At 46.1% G+C, this 19,009-nt stretch overlaps 1 protein-coding gene across 2 annotated transcripts in view; it reads right to left on the reverse strand.

Annotated features, from left to right (window-relative positions):
* LOC144180407 (uncharacterized) overlaps positions 1 to 18,315 on the reverse strand; it is a 35,476-nt gene extending 17,161 nt beyond the window's left edge. Inside the window, exons 1-5 of one of the 2 annotated variants that reach the window (XM_077708756.1) lie at positions 18,074 to 18,315; positions 12,846 to 13,005; positions 10,887 to 11,035; positions 9,055 to 9,237; positions 2,570 to 2,686 (exon numbers count right to left, since the gene is read on the reverse strand). In XM_077708756.1, coding sequence (XP_077564882.1) covers positions 2,570 to 2,686; positions 9,055 to 9,237; positions 10,887 to 11,035; positions 12,846 to 13,005; positions 18,074 to 18,184 — 720 coding nt within the window. In that variant the 5' untranslated portion in view covers positions 18,185 to 18,315. Of the gene's footprint in view, positions 1 to 2,569; positions 2,687 to 9,054; positions 9,238 to 10,886; positions 11,036 to 12,845; positions 13,006 to 17,005; positions 17,042 to 18,073 lie in introns of those variants that run through there. The other variant, XM_077708757.1, reaches the window with a different exon arrangement.
* Positions 18,316 to 19,009: the final 694 nt, after the last annotated feature.

Below are 19,009 nucleotides of genomic sequence, written 5' to 3' on the forward strand. Positions count from 1 at the left end.
AACATATGCTGTCACCTATGCGGCTAACTATAAACTTGGTAAATAGTTTCTAAACAAATGTGAGTAGGCTGATGGGTCTGATTCTTGAGGTCCTCGGTATCTCCCTTCATATGTTTTATAATAATATTGGCGTTTTTCCAGGCCATGGGCACTTTTTGAGTATTCAAGCAGTCCAAAAATAGAGCACAGCAAGCTTTTCTAGCACAATATCTTCTCTGTCCTTCAAAACATCTAAAATTATGCCATCGTCACCTATAGCTTTTCCTATTTTCATGCTTTTCAGAGCCTTTCCCACTTCCTCTTTAGTTACTGGTGGGACATCACAAATTCAGCTTTTGCTCTTAATGGTTACTTGTGGTTTAACGTCACTGGCATACAGACCGATGGAGAACCGGTCTGCTATCTTAATTATCTAGTCCAAGTTGCGCTTAGTGTTTCCATGGTCATTTCCGGGTGCCTACACCGTGTCTCGGCCGATGGCTAGATTTCTCCTAAGTGCTTTCAAGCTTCCTCCAATTTTCAGCGTTTCCTCGATCACTGCAATGTCCTATGCACGAATGTCTTTTGTTTTACTTGCGCTAATTAGTTTTTACAGCTCGTATAATTCAGTCCGATCCACCGTACTTGACAATTTCATATGATCTTACCTTTGGCAATTAGTTCTTTCGTTTTGTTAGTTTTCCAGTTTGTTCCCTAGATGTTGCCTCTTCTACAACTGCTGCTGGTTCATGAGTGCCGATGTTAGGTTGTCATTCAGCCGGTCAACACTAACCTCGTTCTGCTCGTTCAATAGTGAGAATTTGTCTTGAAGAGTTATATTAAACTCCGGCGATCTGGCTATGACGGATTCCATGCGGGGTTTCTCAGTTTGCACGGATTTCTTTCTTTCTCTTCTGAGATTCATCATTAGCAGGTCTAAAATCAATGAGAGCCTTGTGCGAAACAAAGAAGCGAATTATGTTATATGTTAATTCAATAAAGTGACCAGAAGTGTTCTCAGTTTTGTTTGCTTTTTTTAAAGTACTCCAACTCTGGGTATAATAAAACGTATATATATATATATATATATATATATATATATATATATATATATATATATATATATATATATATATATATATATATATAGGGAGTAGTAGAACTTTGAAGATGGTAGAGAACACAAGAGAAGAAAAACTTCGAACAAGGTAAAAGCACGATTGTGGCCTACGTTTCAGCAAAGAGAACTTGCTTTCCTCAGGGCCCTGAGGAAAGCAAGTTCTCTTTGCTGAAACGTAGGCCACAATCGTGCTTTTACCTTGTTCGAAGTTTTTCTTCTCTATATATATATATATATATATATATATATATATATATATATATATATATATATATATATATATATATATATATATATATATATATATATATATATATATATATATATATACAGAAAGAAATGCCGGCAGTCTACAACACCAAAGAAGGCATAGGGGAATGGTTAGACTATTTTTTTACCGTTAGTGACGTTACATTATTTTTTTTATTAGTTACGTTAAAAAAAAAGAAAAACACGCGCCCAGAGTGGGGACGGAACCCACGCCTTTTGATAAGATCTCGAATGCCTTACCAATTTGAATGCCTTACCAATAACCAAACCGAAAGGCGTGGGTTCGGTCCCCACTCTGGGCGCGTGTTTTTCTTTCTTTCTGACGTAATTAATAATAATAATAATAATGTAACGTCACTAACGGTAAAAAAATAGTCTAACCATTCCCCTATGCCTTCTTTGGCGTTGTAGACTGCCGGCATTTCTTTCTGTATTTCCTAACGAGCCCCTCATTTCCAAACCATATATATATATATATATATATATATATATATATATATATTGTGGGCGTGGTTGAGTGCATTCAACCACGCCGCAGCGGTGGCTCAGAGGTACAGCACTCGCCTCGTATGCGGAAGGTACTGGGATCGAATCCTGGTGCCGCCGGGCACCCACCGGTTTCTTTAATGGGTACAGGCGTCCCTGGTCGAGTGCGGACCCTTGAAAGGGGAATCAACGTCTGGAAAGCTGCCTTTACCCTATCGAGGGGCCCCTGACCCTTGTCCATCTGGCGGGGCCCCCGGCCATCATGCCGCGTTGCGGCATTGCCGAGGGTGAAAGAGTCTGGCGGCATGTCCTGCCACAGGCGGTTGCGAGTTGAGCGTCCACCGTGGCTGTGGAAGGCACCATGTGAATTCGTGTTCCTTGGTGGCGCCGGGCACCTACCGGTAAAATAGGTACAAGCGACTCCCCGGCCTGGCGCTCGGCCCTTGTGTGGGACTACAACGCTTGGGAAGTTCACCTGGCTTGCACGGGAAATCGCCCCTATGGAATGGGGCGGCTGCAAAATCGCAGGAACTTTTTTTTTTTTTGAGTGGTTGTTTTTTTTTGCTTGTTTTTTTGTCGTGGTTGAGTGCATTAAACCACGCCCACACTATATATATATATATATATATATATATATATATATATACATACAGACATACATACATACATGCATATCTGGGTCAATCAGCACAAAAGTAATAAACTTTGACTCACGCTTTTGTAACCAGCCACAAGCCTGAGGCTGGATACTAGGGCACCCCCGACGATCAGGCCGATCTCCAGCCCTGTTGCTGCAGTTCCGTGCTCAAGGACACAGATGAGTGCGGTAGTCTGCGAGAGAACACAACTTCAGCGCCATTCCACGCTGTGAAGGCAGAGGACCAGCGAGGCTTTTTAGCACATAAAATAAAGAGAAACGGTATTTAAGCAGGTGGTATGAACATGTTTCATTCCCCTTGAGCGTTGACTGCCGCCGTACCCGAGAAAGAGTCACGTCTTGGGGCGTTGCATGCACGAAATTGTAGCGGTAAATGTTGCTGGAGTTAAAAGCAGTTAGACCCAATTTGTCGAACGATAGCTTCTCTCTGGCGAAGCGGCTGCCAGAAAGCCAGCTTTGTGGCTTTAGCTACTGCATCTGCAACTGCACAAGAGGCCACACAGTGACGCTGGTCGGCACTGCCGGCGCAAACGCGCTATGAACTCCGCAGTATCAGCGCGGTGTGTGGGGTGAAGCCGATAAAGAGTGAGAGAGGAAGAATTAATTGCTCGTTAGGGATCAGGTATTGGGATGAGGGAGGCCCAGAGTGTCACAGCGACCTCCAAAGCCCGGGAGTTTGTCGACCGACTGTTTGTTTTTTTTGCTGCGAGAATTCTCAGTCAAAGCGCACATTCTTTGGTGGCAAGCGCCCTTTTTCTTTGCCCTTATCCCTCTCTCCACGCCCTGCCCATTTTTGTCCCCTCTGGGCGAACGAGGTGAACACTTACGGCCGCAGTGAATTTGCGTGGGTAGCAACATACAGCTTCGCTGTAAAACGGATCTATTCAAGCAATGCTTCTGTTGGCGGACTCGTGTCGCTGTCGGTGTTGGCGCCATACGCCAAAACCCCCCTCGCCTGCAGCCGGCGGCCGCTCCCACAAGTCGCAAGCCGGATCAAGCCATACTCCCAGCCAATCGCAGGCGCTCCCTCCCTCTGGAGAAGGAAAAGGGAGGGTAGCTCGCTCCGCCCGCGCAAACTGCGTCATACGTAGGCTGCGACTGGTTTCATCCGGCCAAGAGTAAACGCAGGACAAGCAATCACACACACCGAAACAGAAACGCGGGGAATTTCGCTCAAGTCAAGCTCAGCGGAAGGACAATGATTGGGTTGGGGTTAGTGAAGGGTCGGGTTGGTAGTGGTCGAGGGATAGGCATTTGATTTGACAGGAATTTCACAAGAGATTGATTTAGTTTACGGGTTTACAAGGTTGGAGATGCTTCGCGCGCACCACTGTTCTAGGTAGGAAAAGGGCTGGTTAGTTTTTTAGGAGACCCCACAGACAGGCCCAATAATGTGTACATCAGACTTGAGTCCTACAACGAGGGCAGCTGTTAAGAAATGCGTGATATGTGCATAGTCTTCGGGGCACTGTTACTGCTTGCAACACAGTAAGGCTTTCTTTCATTATTTCTGCAGAATTATTCTATAATTGAAAATATTACTGCGAAGACTGAACTTTGCGAAATCATCAGTCGACTGTCTGTTTGGCAAGCGCTTGAACCGAGTTCCCAGGTTATATTGCTTTTCGGATGGCCGTGTGTGTAACGCCAAAAGCAAACATTTTTGTGTTCACGAGACTTCTGCTGCACCAAAGAAGTCATAGTTGTATAAATTAATTTGTATTCCTCCACCAAAAGACTTACTGTCTCGCTTAGCGGCAGCTTCGACGCGAAAACCGTACTTTTATAATGTGAGGTAGTAACTCTGGATCCTTAGCAATTTTCTAACACGAGCCACGTACTTCAGGTGACAAAAATATTCAGAAGAGAAGGTTGTATGTCCTGTGGATCATCCTCATCAACAGCCTATTATGTCCACTACAGGACGAAGGCCCCTCACATTGACCCCCACCTGCTCCTGTCCCACTCTTTCGTAGTTCATTATTTGCCTCCGAATTTTATTTCCTCTCTCCATCGAAGAAGTATTCTTCCTCTTCTTCGATTCTCGTCTCTCGGTATGCATTCTGTTACCCTCGTTGTCCACCTGCTGTAGGTTCGTCTCAGTACATGGCCAGTCCACATCCATTTATTTTTCTTAATTTGAGCAATGATATCTTCAAATCGAGTTTTCTCTCCTATCTACAATGCTCGTTTCCTGTCCGTAAGTGTTGTTCGTATTATTAGTCGCTCTATGGACCACTGGGCCGACCGTGGTTTGCTTTCCAGTTGTTTCGCAGGGCGCCAAGTTTTCGCTCGGCACAAGTTTTCGCTCGTTCGGCAAAGACTTCGGCCCGTGATTGACCTAAAGAAACTGTGGATGGTGCCATACTGGTACGGCGTCATCCGGCAGCACCACGAATCCCGGGAACCAGCGCTAAAAAGACTATCGCTGGTTCTAATCTTGAACAGGGCCGTATATGTGTGTGCGCGTGTGTGAATTGAACTTCTAAGGATCGGCGATGGGACCCTTACGAAAACCGGTCGTGCACGCCACAAGGCGACGGCGTCACCGGTCCAGCATTGGGAATTTCGAGAAGGTGAGTCCGTTGGGAAGCACCAATGGCTCACAGTGCAAAGGGCACCTTGATACCGTCTTGGAGACGGCGCTCGAACACCCCCAATAAGAGGAAATTTTGTGACAGCCTAGGTGGCTGATTATGCCCCCACAGGACACGAGGGGACAGCGGTCATTGACGACATGGGAGGAGGAAGAACGACGAAATGTATTAAAAGAGGAGGCCGACCGGAGGGCGAAGGCAGTCAAATCCAGGCAGTAAGATCCGGGCAGTCAGATCCGGAGACATCGAGGGACAGCGATTCGGGGGCGGACGAGACGAGTCGTGAAATGCGTCAGGTTGAAGACAGGGGGGCTTCGGGCCCCGGAGTCTAGCCATCGTTCGGGTGTGACGTCTGACGGGAGAGGGACCTAGGGAGCAGACGAGACGAGAAACAAGAAGCGGTAGGCAGAAGGCTGGGGAATTTAGGACTACGGAGTATTGCCACCGCTCGAGTGCGACGTCTGACCACCTGTCTCCACGCTTAAGCCAACCGACGTTCAGCCATCGTACGACACCGAGTCAAAGCAGCCTCATCGCAGGGGGCCCTTCGTTCGAGTCCGAGCCGGAGAAGCCTCATCGCTGCGTACGCCACCTCTTCGTTTGAGCCTGCGCACCAGCAGCCTCGTCACCGCGGACTCTTTGTTCGAGCCTAAGCCACTTCGGTGTGACCGCAGCGACCGTCAGGCCCTCCCGATAAGCCCGTGCCGCACCACGCCGAAGCAGCCCAGCGACGCGGAGCCGTAAGCGAGATCGAGCCAGTTCATCCTATTAAATATTATAAAAAATTTTCCATGTGTCTATGCCTCCATCTCCTCATGCCCAGTGTGGACCCAGGGTCACGTTGAGAATCACCGACCATGACGTACTGTACTCTCCGGATTTTTCTGTTGCTTAATTGACAACTAGAATGTGACCCATTTTTGAGTATCCTGTCCTAAACGGAATCCAGGCTGTCATTTATGCGAGCAACCTTTACTCAGGCAAACAGCTTGTATACAACTGAGAGTAGGCTGATGGGTCTGTAGTTGTTAAAGTCTTGGATATCTCACTTCGTGTGAATGAGAATTATGTTGGCGTTTCCCAGGATACGGGCACTTTTTGAGTCTTCAAGCCTTCCTAAAATATATAGTAGAGCAAGCATTTCCTGTACAGTATCTCCTCCTCACTTCAAAAGATCTACGGTTATGCCGTCGTCACTTGCAGCTTTTCTAGTGTCATGCTATTGAGAGCCTTTCCAACTCCCCCTTTAGTTACTAGTGGGACATTCGAAGTTGAGCTTGTATTCTCAGTAGTTTCCCCTGGTCTAGCGTCGCTGGCAAACCATCTCGTGTTGAATCGTTCGACTACCTCAACTGCCTCGTCCGAGTTGTGCGCAATGTTCCCAGCTCGTCTCTGAGTTCTTACACCCTGTCTTTGCCGATGGCTGGCTTTCCCTTAGTTGCTTTCAAGATCCCTCCTATTTGTGGCGTTTCCTCGATTACTGCCACGCTGTATGCATGAATTTCGTCTGCTTTACTTCTGTTTATCAGTTTTATGAGCTCATCAAAGTCAATCCGATCCGCCGTACTTGACACTTTCATGGTTTTACGTTTGGAAATTAATTCCTCGATTTTCTTAGTTTTCCATGCTGTATCTCCCGCAGCTGCTGCCGATTCTGTGATTGCCTTTGTAAGGTTGCTACTTAGCCTGTCTATATGACTTAGTTCTCGTCGTTTAAGAGAGACAATTTGTTTTCAAGGTTTATTTTAAGTTCTTGCTACCTGGCTCTGCCTGACTCGATGCTAGGTTTCCTGCTTTTCAAGAGTTACCTTCTTTCTCTTCCAAGATTCAGCCTTAGTTTGCACCTAACCGTCCTAGGCTCACTACTCCGAATCTTGGGTAATGCTGATATGTCCTGCACCATACCTGGGTTGTCACTTAAAATGAAATCAATTTCATTTTCTGTTGTACAGTCTGGACTTTCCATGTCCATTCCGTCTTCCGCTTGGGTAATGAATGTGTTCCGTCTGGTGTAATGAATGTGTTCATTACTCCAGGTTATTTCTCCCCGCAAATCCGATCAGTGTATCTCCTCGACTGTTGCGAGTTCCTGTTCGAAAGTTTCCCACTAATCTTTCTCGTATTCGTTTTTTCACCTACTCTTGTGTTAGGTTCGCATAGCAATGGGGAACGCTGCTGTTCTCTTATTCATTGCTTGCTGGACATCTTCGTAGAAACTATCTACGGCGTCATCACCGTAGCTTGCTTATGGATCGTAGGCTTGTACTATCGTTAACATGTATCGCTTGTTTAGCTCTATCATTACAGCTCCAACCCTTTTGTTAATACGGAAGAATTCCTCTACGTTGGCTGCCACCTCCCTGTGGGTCGAAAATCGTAACCTGCGCTCTTTCGTTTCCTAGGGCCCTCAAAAGCGCAGAATATGCGGTATACTTAATTTCATAAATGATTCTCCTGTTGTTGCTTTAGTTAGCCCCATGATATCCTACTTTTAATGTCTGAGAGCTGCTCTAATACTACAGCTGAGGTTCTGTCGCTGGACAGAGATCGCGCGTTGAACATTGCTAAGTTCGAGTTCCAGAGGTGGCCTGTCCTGACCTAGAGATTCTTAGAACCCTCGCTGGGTCTCTGGCCTGACCACCGTAGTGGTCAGGTGCTCTACAGCTGCTGGCGAGTGAGGGCCGAGAGTTGGATTGGACTATCATGGGAGGCGGAATGCGTGGGTAATATGAGGAGTGTTCCACAAGGGAAAATGAGAAAAAAATAAAGCGTGCGAATTTATTCTGACATTCGAATCATCAACTTCCGGTTTACGCGCTTTCTTCTATTCCTCCAGTGAGCTACGAAACAAGTAGCACTGTGGTTAATTCGCAACAAAAAACATTCGCACTACAAAATTTACCGACTTTAGTCGACTATAACGCAGGGTGAGAGCCGACCCTTCTTCCCAGTAGCTGGGCTCCCTCTAACTGGTAGTTGGCAATCTCTCTGCAGTCGATGTCGTACGAGAGCAGTACAGATATGGTGACAAGAGTGTTCTCCTGTGCAAGTGCTGGTCTACTTATAGAGGTTGAACACTGTTGGTGCGGAGGCTTGTTCCAAGGAAACTAAGTATTGTCCAGGGATAGATTTGCCAAAAAAGTAATTGCCCGCAGATCAATAGGCTGAATATTTCAGTCCTCCGGACGTGCGCATCTGGTGCTGAGCGGCTCAAATGCGCTGCAAAGCCATATCATCGTATAGACGTCACAAGCCAGACGTGCGCTTGTGCGCCTCCGCCCTAGCCGGGCCATGATACGGCACGGCGAATGTGTGACGTGTACAGCTCTCAGTGACGTCAACACGGGGCATGGCTTTGAGGCCCTTTGCAGCCGCGGAGCTACCGATACGCGAGTCCGGAGTATTAAAGTCCTCAGCCCATAGTTCGGCGGCAATTACATTTTTGGCAAATCTAACGCTAGATATCGGGTTGACTCAGAATCCTTTATTATTTTCACATTGGAGTCACGCGTCCAACTGCAATAATTAAAAAGTAACTATCAAGTACTAGTAATCATTACCCTCAACAGCAATTCGAACTGGTTTTATTGCGCCCGCCACGGCCCGTGATCACTCCGCGCAATAAAAGCAATTTTATATCCTAAAGCCCGTTTTTGTAACTACTTAAAATCTTCCCTGAAACACCCCGTAGAGTGCCACAAACTGTTATGCCTTAAACTTCGCCATTATGAAGGCCGCGTTTCCTTCACCGCCGAAAATTTCCGAGTTTTTTGGCCAAATTGTTTGGCTTATTCAATCATAGATTTGAGTAAGTACTTCGAATATTTATGACAATATAGAACATAGGTTTTAATTTTTTGTCAATAGAGTCCTTGCGGAAAACGCGCACAGGCTGCGCACCTAGCGCATCCCTGCTCTGACAGTGGCGAGCACGAGGAGAGTACCTGGAGTTGCCAGTCCAGCGTGATTAAGGAGGCGCAGGAGAACAGCCATCTCAGCTTCTTCACCATTCCTTCTTGGCAGTTGATGAGACATACCATCCGGCTTCTGTCAAAGTAGTTCCACACAAGCCATCCTCCCAGAAGAAGGATAAAAACAAAAAAGGCTCCGCCAAAACTCAGACGCACCTGCGTATGGACCAATCACATCTCACGCACAAGACAGGGCTCAGAATACACCATTTTAAATAAGAAGTCTTTACGCTCAGTAGACGGCAAAAAATGCATTATCTTTTAAAGCTCAGCCGGACGAAAAGATTCGTGGGCGAAGTTTGCTAAATAATTGTGTGAGAAAAACACAAACTCTTTAGTCCCTTTGTTGAGCCCCTTTGAAGCGCCCTTTTTTAGGATTAAATTTTTTCACAATGCCCTAGAGGTGAAAATCCAAGTTTCCCTGTGCCCTGCTTACAGTTGAAACTACATTGAAGACGATAACTTTAATTTCAAGAAAATGTTTTGGTGTATTTACGGCAATCACGTCTTTATTGCGCGACATATTGCAATCAAATCCTTCCTTCCTTGCTGCGATAGCTTTAGCCGTACTTCTGTAAGCCTTTTGGGGCTGCACCACTCTTTGCTGTTAAAAATGTTTTTGAGTGTTCGGCAACCTGCTTGTCAAGATGGAACGCTCAGTGAAAGGCTTGCTTTGCGGCAAGTACGGGAGTGGTTTCAGAGAGGCGCAACTCATCTAGCAAAACTACAACACTGATGACCTGTTGCGTAGTAGATTGGAAACGATTTTCGAAGTTCTGTGGTAAAGTTAGTGCTCGAAGTAAATGGAAAACAGCTCAGTGAAAACCCGCTTGCAAAACCGCTCAGTGAAAGCTGGAACCCTGTCTATTTGCTCCTTCATTTGTTATGAACTGAATGAATGAGTGCGTCCTTCGATCAGAAAACATTTTCGAACTTCTTTTGTAAAGTTAGTGCTCGAATCAAAAGGAAAACCGCTCAGTGAAAAACCGCTTGCAAAGCCACTCAGTGAAAAACCGCCTGCAAAACCGCCCAGTGAAATTTGGAACAGTGTATATTTACTCCGTCAGTCGTTATGAACCGAATGAATAAGTGCACCCTTAGATCAGAAAATATTTTCGAAGCTCTTTTGTTAAGTTAGTGCTCGAAGCGAAAACAAAACCGCTGAGTGAAAGTTGGAGCCGTGTCTATTTCCTCCGTCATTTGTTATGAACTGAATGACGGAGTGCATCTTTATCTTTTTTGCGTTGAAGTCATAAAGGTCACCAGAAGAAGGAGAAGAGGCTGAATTCTGTGTTTATTCGAAGACCCGGTATCCCGCAAGAATTATGCATAGGCAAACGCGGCATCAGATATAGGGACAACTAGTATAAAGCGTCGGTATAAACTGACCGTTTCTTATTCAGGCGCGAAAAAAGTGCTATCGCAAAAGAGCGGAGCGCCCTCAGAAGATAGATTTATTTATTAATTATTTACTTGTTGGTTTTTTTGTTTGTTTATAAATCAGTGATTCAATACATTTAGGGAAGAAGAAGGCACACAGGGTGCTTTTTGGACAAGCCGAGGGCACTGGACAAACCGAGCGTCCCTGTACGCTTGAAAGCTTCGCATATCTCAAAGCAGCACTGAGCAAGAGAACAACACAGCCTAAATACGTTCGCGAGGTTTAGCTTTCGGAGATGATGGAAAGACCAAGGGGAAGGTCGAAAGCGGACGTTGCCATAAGCAGTTTCTCCGACTCCCGCCTTTGCAGTAAAGGCAAAACAGATTTGCGGCATTTGTTCACATAGCATTAATTTTTTTCGCACCGTTTTCTCGGTCTTGCCTCGAAAGGGACTGGCGTACGCCAGGTTGACGGCCAGGTAACACACAAGGATGAGACAGCTGACGATGAACACCACGAGTTCCGGCCACCTTTCTTTCAGGACGCCGGAGATGACATAGTAGAAACTGACCACTTGAAAAAAAAGAAAAGAATGCAACGAGTTGCACCTGTTAACGCGATTGGTTTGAAACCGCAGAAGGCATGGCAAAAAGAAATCAGAACACTCAGGCGTGTGGCCTCAACTGACTATTATGATAGCCACCTCGTCCCTGCAGCACTTCTCCAATACGTGCGTTCCCACTTTCGGAGATAGAGACTGCATCGTTAAAGGTGCCGGACAAATACAAGTTTGGTTCGTAAAGAACCAGGTTGCTGGATGATGCCACTTTTATCGCAAACATTGAAAATATACTGGATACTAAACAGATTCAGATTCAGATTATGGAGTTTAATGAGCCTAAGCTACATAATGGTAGGGGAGGGCTCCGGATTAATTCTGACCACCTGTTGATCATTACCATGTGCCAAAATCGCGACCCGCGGGCGCTTTCGCTTCTCGTCTCCATCTAAAAAGCAGTCACCACGGACGGAATTGAACCCGCGTCCCTGGGCTCCGTTAGGTACTAAAGAAAATAGATGGCGCAGTGGCGACTACCCTGTCTCTTTCTGGCAAGCGCTCGTGATGTTACGAAATCTTGTCAGTGCAATGGGAGGCCTTATCTGAAGCCACTCCAAGAAGAGACGATTGGGCAACTGCAGTTGGGCATCTCGTTTGGTTTAAGCGTATCACATCAAGGCTGTGGCGTTAGTGTTGTGGTCTATTAAAGCGAATGCCTGAAGTTCTCAATTCAGAAAAACAAGAAGCGTTTTTGCTGTGCTCGTCCGGTAAAGAAAATGGCCGCTTCTGTAAACAGTACATAAATAAAAAGCACTCTAGGGATCTGACGGTAGTTCGACATCGGTCTGCACTTTAGCACCTGGATGCTCCACCGGCTGCTCTCTCCCAGCAGATTTTTCTTTATCACGTGGTAATCACACAAAATTCACGCGTATACAATGTGCACTCTATGAGTAGTATATATGCGTTCCCAATTTAAGGAAGGAACACGTAAAAAGTTAAAACTAAAAGGCCAGAAAACACACAGACACTTAAAGAAAATAGAGCCAGGAGAGGGGGGGCGGTCGCAGCGTGTATGCTACGTACCCATGCACATTGCTCCCGCAAAAACGATTTCGTTGAACGAGGAAGGTTCGCATGGCGATCGATATTACTGCCCTTCTACAGCCTGAACAGCCCCACTAGTAGGGAGATACCATATAGAACTCCACTGTCTCTGTCCACCGGAAGGAATCGAATGACATACGTGGTAATGTCAGTGTCTTTCCTCGTGGTCTGTTGTAGAATGTCCCAGAAGAACACCACGACTGTACACAGCGCGAAACATTGGCCCACAGTTTTACGTTTGTTTACAACCTAGCGTTCACACATTATGGTAGAAAACATGCCTTAGAACGTAGCCATTTTCAACAGGAAAGGTTATCGTATGTTACTAAGAAACAATGTCGTCGAAGCAGGCGGAACGAACCTGCGTCCGACATGTTATAAAACAGTGTCATCCCAAACATCCAAATATGGCTAACGATGCACGGGTACAAGGGAATGAAGTTGGCTGGCAACGGTTCACTGTTAGTACACTCTCGTCAACCCACGTTTATATAAACAAGCGGAGTACGCGGTCCTAAAAAGAAAGAGCTTTACCGGTGTCACCACCGCTTCATTGAAGCTGTAACTGAATGAATAATTGAAATTTCTCAAAGCGCACAGCAGTAAGCAGTATATTTATGATACAACACGTGCAAGATCGTGTTAGGCAGACATCTGTTGAACATAGCATAGCTAAAGACGCGTCATTTTACGGATCTGTTGTTCATATATACTTACATGTTGTAAAGAATAACATGATAGCAAACGTGTAGTCGTCCGAGTCCTTCGGGAGGGTAGCCAGTCTATGTATGTTGAAGCCCATGGACACCAGAAGGCCCAACGGTGAAACACCCAGGAATACCTTTTCTGGTATACTGAGAAATTTCGGGTGTCTATACTGTAAGAACAAGTAAAAACGTCCAAAACAGAGAAATACTGCCTTACTTGTGAACCATCTTTATTGTAAGGCAACGATGTGGTTCTCAACTGAGCACAAAAAATCACGTGACGGGAAAGCCGTAGCTCGTAAAAAAAGCATTTCTTTTGATGTACATCATCGTAAGTGGATGATACATTTTGATAACCATTTACGTGGATGCTTTGTTTTCACGTTGCGTGGCATGAAGAATTGGGTTTTCGGCAGTGAGATCTTCGTCGTTGATGAAGGGGTTACGCTATGACATAGTAGGCTGTACACACGACATTTGCAAGGACATCTTAGGAATTTTGAGACACAAAGGAAGCATCTCCTATTAAACGGCGTTCAGTGCTACTTTTAGTTGTGCGCGGCGAGGAGAACTTTCAATTTCACTCGCTGGTGAACTGCGGTGCACTAGGGTGGACGGCCATTTTTGCTACTTTTGAAGAAGCTGCACAGGCGATATAGATGTTTTTGAGTTGAAAGGGGTACGTACGTACTGCCGAACCCATGGCTTTGCGTAACTTAGCACGAGCTTTCTTCCATTTTTATTCCATTTCATAATGGTCGCAGGAAATGGAGGCGACAAGGCGTCCTCACAAAGGCGTTACTTTCTGGTTGATTAATTTGAAGCATGCGCCATTGAATACGTCACAGTTTATGGCCTTCCCTATCAGCGTGACATTTTTGTTGTCTTTTATAGCGAAGAACGCTCAATGGAACGCTTCGCACCACGTTGGTTTGGGAGCCGTTTCATTGCTACTGGCACCGGCCGCAGATTAGTTGCGCTATGGGCAGGTTTTGTTTTCGTATTAATATTGTCACGGGACGGGACAATAGCCGCTGCGTTATGGCCCACCACCAAGGATGACGATGAAGAAGAACTGTGTGCGTGGCGCTGCCAGGCCGGGCGCGGTTATGGCTTGACATAAATAGTTCTTTACCATTATTTAAATGGATCGCTTCATCGCGACATGGTTCGTGTCATCTGCCGCCATGTTACATTTGGTGGAGTGTGTGGGTTCGTAATCCCCATCCTGGCACCAGCATCGCATCGCATCGGCATGGACGCATCCGCCAAGGACAACGAAGCCACGCCGAGCCGCCCCAGCCCCGTCGAGACTAGAACAAGACGATGTCCCCCATTCCATGTTCCCCAGCCCGAAAGACCCGTATGAAGACCAGACGAAACGAGCCGTGCAGAGACAAGCCGAACATGACTTCCCCCGCCCTTCCTTCCGACGTGGCTCGAGGATCTTTGGTGCTTCACCGCGGTTGAAGCCATTGCTGTTGCTGGTCCAAACATCATCAACGCCGTCATCGTCATCCGTGGCGGCAAGTGATTCGTCACTGCATTTTTCATCTCAACACTGATCCGCCTTCAATCGCCAAAATTTTTTCGGCGTTGACCGGGACGGTCGTCATTGACGGGGAGATGATGTGACGGTACGGGACAATACCCGCTGCGCGATGGCCCACCACCAAGGATGACGACGAAGAAGAACTGTATGCGTGGCGCAGTCAGGCCGAGCGCGGTTATGGCTTGATGTAAATAGTTCATTACCATTATGTAAATATATCGATTCATCGCCACATGGTTCGTGTCATCTGCCGCCACGTTACAATAAACTTACGGTAGAGAATCTGAGAAGGAAAAATATATACTTGAACCCTCCAGTACATCCGTGCTAACAGCAGAGGTGTTGCTTTGAAGCTTCAAGTTTTAATTGAACTATTACTCCATGCATGTGAAATAAATAAATACGATAGCTACTTCTAGAGACTAGCTTTATTGTAACTCAGATGTTTGAGTTGACGGCGCTCATGTCGCGTCTTAAGTCCATAAGCGCCTGGGGGTCCACCACTAGACGGGTCATCTTGACCAGCCAAGGCTGGTTGTGGGCATTCCAGCTGCCATGCATGCCATAATACTGTTCATGGGTCGTAAGTAGAGATAAGAGCAGGGGAAGGAGTGAAGATTAATTAGCAAATAAATAATAATCGATTGATTGATTGATTGATTGATTGATTGATTGATTGATTGATTGATTGGGGGGTTTAACACGCTGACGCTACACTGGTGACGAGGTGCGCCGTAGTGGAGTGCTCCAGATTAATTTTTGACCACTTGGGCACCTTAAACATGCTCCGAAGTCTTGAACACACGGGAGTTTTGGCTTTTTGCCTGCATCAGAAAAGGGAAAAGGAATTAAGAAGAATTCCCAAGTAATGGAGCAGAGTGTGCAGAGTTGGTAGATAACCTGCCGGTCACGGGGTAAGAGGAGGGGTGAACGCCGTGGAAGGCGGTACCTTGTCGGTACGTGTAGTTTTTAATGCGGTGAAACGGCGTTGCTTTTGCTATGTCAGATTGTCGTGGCATGGTGCTAGGGTACGTAGTGTGAGGCAATAGAGCTGGATAACACCTTGCTATGTCAGTGTAACAGAGAACGAACAAGGTAATTGGGAGTGAGCTGCATTATGTGTTGGCCGAGGGTGGCACGAGCTATCTCATTCCAAATCAGTACGTGTGCGTGCGAATGAAGATAATGTAAAGGTTGGAAGAAGTGCGCAAACACTAAAGAACTGGTAGGAGGGTGACTATGCAACTCACGGTGTATTGGCCGCAGGTAGCTTGGTAATCGTATGATATTACGAAGGCATATTGGGCAGTGGTTGATGTGGCGGAGTAAGTTGTGAGGGTGTGGTGGCGGCTAGTCCCCAGTGTGGAGAAAGTTAACGCCCGTTTGGTGATATATTTGTGCAGTATCTTATGGGCAGTATCTTATTCTTGTGCAGTATCTTATGGGCGGCACGTATGCGGCCTTGTTAGTGGACTGTTGTGGACGGGTGGATGTTTTGGGGGATAGAATCAAGGGTTCTTCAGTCCCAGAGAGTTAAATGGACTTGAAGAGGGGAACGGATGTGGGAAGTTCGTTGTCACATCGCCGTAGGCTGTAGAATATTGTAGCTGTTTACGACATGGTCTTTGGAGAGTTCCTCTCTGGTGTAATATATTAGCATCTCAAGTAATCTGACTGCGGAATTTGCCGGAGCGACCCCTGCACCTATTTTGTATGCGTGGTGAATGATAATGTCTAGTTTCTATATTTTCCAATTAAAGCAATAGGTTCTATATGTGATGCAGCTAATAAGAAGGCTCTAAATAAGACATACAAGGTCGGTTTCTTCGAGCCGTTGTTGGGCCACAGCGTCGGATAGAATATGTGGTTGTTTCAGTTTGAAGTTACACGATAGTTGACTCAGCGGAGATATCGGACGCCGTAAAAATGTATGGTAAGGTTGGGATGGAGCGATAGTTGAGGTATTAAGAATGCGCTGTGGGAACCTTAACTTCGGATTCGGGGTGAGTTGGAAGTTTGGGCCAAGCGCACGTCTGGCTGTATGCAGGGCGCCCTGTTGTTCTATTGAACCGCGGGTAGGCGGTAAAATCAAGTCGTCTGCTTAGTGGCCGCGCTGTATGTTGCAGATTCTGTGGAGGGGTGAGTTGTAACATGGTAGTAAAAGGAAGGGAGAGATGACAGAGTCTTGATGTGTGCCATTATGGTGGCTAGGAAGGAGTCACAGTGGTTGGGGATGGGAACGACGTTTGCTTTGCGGTGTCAGCAAAGTTTTTTCGAAGAGACTCAAAAGTTGACCCTGTTACCGCTTAGCCTTACCGGTGAAATACAAACGTTCGGAATTTGTAAAAGTGGGTCTAGATTTTAATCTGCAACTGGTTGTTGATCAACGTAATCGGATTGTGGCACTGTACTGTCCATAGAAATTCAATATAAAAGCACCGTACTAGTGCAGAACACAATGGGACGTTCTACTGTGTGGTCAAAGTGCCTTAATCTGCGCACATTATTCTACAGACTGAAGTAGACACGGGATGAATTTCCATTTTTATGCAGTAATTGTTTGTATGTTTTTTGCGGATTCTATATGCCATTGCGTTATGTGCAAGCATTAGTCATACCTTCCAGGTTCGCCGGGATGACATTGGAGAGATCTGACCACTGCGGGGGTCGGGGATGTAGGGGGTGGGGGAGGAGGTTTAGTTAATTGGGACAGAATGGAATATTTTACGTGCACTTCGAGCTTAGTTACAACAGAGTACGAACCGAAATATTTCGTCTAAACTAAAAAAAACCTGTACCTCTGGTCACTTGTTAAATCTTCAACGTGGCTGACGCCTCCCTTTTGAGCAAGTCCTAGCCACACTGTCGAGCGTAACAATGTTGTCCCCCGCGACATTTCACCAAAGAAAATGACTGAGGGCTGACAGACACAGATGCTCAAAACTCGGTGCAATCTCTTCTGCTATAGCAGAAAACATCGCACCTATTGTGCCTATCGCACTCAGCGTAGCTGCGGTATTGACCCGTTCAACCAATGCGCATGACCGACTACGGTTTCTAAGCTCTTCACGGACAACGATGTCAATTGGTTTAGGATTGGATTGGACTGTCAGGTAGACGAGCGCAATGTGGTAGAGTTATAGAAAAATCCGGCCAAACACGCGTGTGTTTCTCGGAGATTTTTGTGGTCGTACAATCTTACAAATCCATCAAAATTCCGAAGTCTCGCGGAGAATTTGGGTAACGTGACAGGTATGAGTAATGCTCCTAAGGCAGTCGAGCGACCTTGTTGTTGTTACACACATGAATACGAATCTCGGACCGTTTTATGTCGCATTTTGTTCCGTGGCTTCGACCGACTACACAAAAGAAGAAAAATTAACAGTTCCGATTAGGCCATCTGCGAACACTTATCGGCACGAGTTACTATTAGAGAATCGCTGGCACTTTGTAAACAAAAACTGCGAGGGCAATATTTTTTTCATGCTGAACGGTATGAGTACCCCTAAATTTTGTGAGTGAAATTATGAACACTTCGGACATGTTTATAACGCCTGGTATTGTGCAAGCGTTTGCAAGAGAGTCGCAGTTATTTTATTTTACACCAGAGATAAAAACCAACACCAAAAGGGCTGTAGGTGCACCAGAAGATGCGGCAGCATGCTGTGAATAGAAAACACCAATACCTTTCCAAAGATGCGGTTGTGCCGGATTTCCTGAATTTCTGCAGGGCTGTCACTCACGTGTTGGAGTTCAGCCCCGTTCGTGACCACCGAAGTTGCAGCCCCTGCAGTCATGTTTGCCTAAATGCTCCGCAGCTGCAGTTTTCCGCAAACTGTACAGCCAGAAGAGAGCAGCAGAATGCCGAGAAACCCCGTTCGACACGGGTAGCAAGAGTAACTGTTGTAATTGCGGTACTTTATAATCGCGCTCGGAATCAAGATTCTTGGAAGTGGTCGCCAGCGTGCGGCAGTGATAAAGCCGGGACAAGTTTCACGTTCAGCTCCCAGAAAGCATGTCGGTCAGGAGCTTTTTTTGGTGAGCTCTAATTGATCGTGAAGCAGATAGACCGCGGCAAAAGTCCACGATAAAGCATCAAAGATAATAAGAGCGTTGCCGCTATATGTGTGGCAAGAAAACACCTGATATGAAGCACTGAAAGCGAGATTCATAGTTATTAGAAAAAGTTATCACATCGTCCTTTCACGGGTCGCTGAGGCAATACGTAGCGTTCGTTTACTCAATCGCTTCAAGATACTCGCCGTGATTTGTCGTTCGTCTCGTCCTATAAAATTAATCTCATACACAATGGGGGTATTCTCAATTTTATCAGCTCTCAATCAGGCCTTTCAAGCAATCCACCCACTGAACGCGTCTAAATTTCCGGGAAATTCTACGGAGGCCAGATAAAGAAATTTGAAAATTACCATTGGAATTTAAAGACCTTTCTTGCCCGACTTTCTGCTTCTAGAACTGTCTCGGTAGGCCTCCTAACTTTGGCCCTACTACACGCAGATTGTGATCTTTTTCTCCTTGTCTTTCTCATCCCTCTCGAACACTCTTGGAGCTTTGACCAATCTTGGGGATATAGGGGATATAGAATGGCGCCACCACGGACCCAG

The sequence above is a fragment of the Haemaphysalis longicornis genome, unplaced genomic scaffold (assembly GCF_048455015.1).
Source record: "Haemaphysalis longicornis isolate Haplotype H1 unplaced genomic scaffold, Haemaphysalis longicornis Haplotype H1 scaffold_4, whole genome shotgun sequence".
Taxonomy (NCBI): domain Eukaryota; kingdom Metazoa; phylum Arthropoda; class Arachnida; order Ixodida; family Ixodidae; genus Haemaphysalis; species Haemaphysalis longicornis.